General features: G+C 42.1%; 1 protein-coding gene across 1 annotated transcript in view; it reads left to right on the plus strand.

The window, feature by feature from the left end:
• The window catches only part of LOC308085995 (cytoplasmic dynein 2 heavy chain 1-like), a gene marked incomplete at its 3' end in the record, with an annotated part of 147389 nt that overhangs the window by 141094 nt on the left and 3795 nt on the right, over positions 1–2500 (plus strand). The window contains exon 59 of the mRNA XM_080429312.1: positions 1115–1275. Coding sequence (XP_080285438.1) covers positions 1115–1275 — 161 coding nt within the window. The remainder of the gene's footprint in view (positions 1–1114; positions 1276–2500) is intronic.

The raw sequence follows: 2500 nt of genomic DNA on the forward strand, positions 1-2500 counted from the left end.
ACTATGCCTAACCCTAACCTTAAACCTAACCTTAACCTCAGTGTAACTATGCCTAACCCTAACCTTAAACCTAACCTTAACCTTAGTGTTCAGTAACTATGCCTAACCCTAACCTTAAACCTAACCTTAACCTCAGTAAAACTATGCCTAACCCTAACCTTAAACCTAACCTTAACCTCAGTAAAACTATGCTTAACCCTAACCTTAAACCTAAACTTAACCTCAGTAAAACTATGCCTAACCCTAACCTTAAACCTAACCTTAACCTCAGTAAAACTATGCCTAACCCTAACCTTAAACCTAAACTTAACCTTAGTGTAACTATGCCTAACCCTAACCTTAAACCTAACCTTAACCTCAGTAAAACTATGCCTAACCCTAACCTTAAACCTAACCTTAACCTCAGTAAAACTATGCCTAACCCTAACCTTAAACCTAACCTTAACCTCAGTGTAACTATGCCTAACCCTAACCTTAAACCTAACCTTAACCTTAGTGTAACTATGCCTAACCCTAACCTTAAACCTAACCTTAACCTTAGTGTAACTATGCCTAACCCTAACCTTAAACCTAACCTTAACCTTAGTGTAACTATGCCTAACCCTAACCTTAAACCTAACCTTAACCTTAGTGTAACTATGCCTAACCCTAACCTTAAACCTAACCTTAACCTCAGTGTAACTATGCCTAACCCTAACCTTAAACCTAACCTTAACCTTAGTGTAACTATGCCTAACCCTAACCTTAAACCTAACCTTAACCTTAGTGTAACTATGCCTAACCCTAACCTTAAACCTAACCTTAACCTCAGTAAAACTATGCCTAACCCTAACCTTAAACCTAACCTTAACCTTAGTGTAACTATGCCTAACCCTAACCTTAAACCTAACCTTAACCTTAGTGTAACTATGCCTAACCCTAACCTTAAACCTAACCTTAACCTTAGTGTAACTATGCCTAACCCTAACCTTAAACCTAACCTTAACCTCAGTAAAACTATGCCTAACCCTAACCTTAAACCTAACCTTAACCTCAGTAAAACTATGCCTAACCCTAACCTTAAACCTAACCTTAACCTCAGTAAAACTATGCCTAACCCTAACCCTTCCCACAGGTCCCAGCCAGGGGGAGCTGTGTCATCTGTTCCTGCAGGTCCATGAGTCGTGCAGGGAGCACGGTGCCACGCCCAGCCAGTACATGGCCTTCCTCAACGTTTACACGTCCATATACAGCAGCAAGCAGAGCCAGCTCACCACCAGACAACACCATCTGCAGGTACAGCGCTGTTGTCTACGTGACGCGCACGCACACAACCTCACACCACAGCATACATGCACCTACGCACACATGCACACACTGTACACACACTGTACTCACACAAACAACCTCACACTATGTCAGCAGGTATAGATGCAGTCACACACAGGTCAGCGAGCGAACACATACACATGCATGCACACAGATTCGGGTAAATCTACCAACATGCATATGCTATGAACACACACACACACACACACACACGCACGGACACACACACACACACGCACGGACACACGCACGGACACACACACACACGCACACACACTGAGATGCCAGTATCGCTAGAAATGCAAAGCAATATCTAATACTATATAACACAAGTAAGACGCGCGAACGCGGGAAGCGAACGCAAAAAAAATAAAATAAATATGATTTTTTTTTTTTTTAAAGTAACCAATAAAAAAATAGAAAAGAAATAAGAAAAAAATCTGCGTTAAAAGGAGCATCTTAGAAAAATACAAATTCACCAAAAAAAAAGCGTTGAATGTTTTTGAACAATTCAACAAAGTGTTTGAAGTGCCTGTTTCACCCACTTCCGGGGGGCGGAGCCAAAATCCGAGCCCGAAGTATTTGTTCGTAGACCCCCCACTTAGGGGGGGTAGAAAAAGTTTCGGAGCGATTCGGGCACTTTTCATTTAACATGGGGTTTCAATGGGGAGTTTTTAGGAGCCTTCTCCGGGGCGTGGCTTCCGGGGGAAGGGGCGGGCTTAAACGCAACCTTGACAGGTGTGTTCAGTTTTCAAAGACCTTTCATTTGATGTATGGTACGTCTATATTGGACATTTACTTATCTCAGAGGAGCTGCACACAGGCAGTGCACACAGAGAGAGATACAGAGAGAGACACAACCCGAGCACGGTTTCATAGTAAGCTCCACTTGCGCGGCGCGCCTCCTTCCGCTGCGTTCGCAAAAAGTGCACTCACAGGTGACAATAGACATCTAAATTATATTATGAAAATAACTGCTCAGAAACTTGTCCCTGACATTGACAAGTTGATGAAAGCAAAACAAGGTGTCAGGTGTCTGGAAGCAGCAAGTGACTGAGATGAAATGTCATGCTGGCTACCCGTGTAAATGTGCCATTTTGTCTATAAAATGTTTTTAATAATAATTAAAAAAGGTTTGTTATATTCCATATGTGATATAATCTGTTACACCCAATACATCCAGATGAAAACA

Source organism: Gymnoscopelus braueri (genome assembly GCF_963280865.1).
Source record: "Gymnoscopelus braueri genome assembly, chromosome: 5".
In the NCBI taxonomy this organism is placed as follows: Eukaryota; Metazoa; Chordata; class Actinopteri; order Myctophiformes; family Myctophidae; genus Gymnoscopelus; species Gymnoscopelus braueri.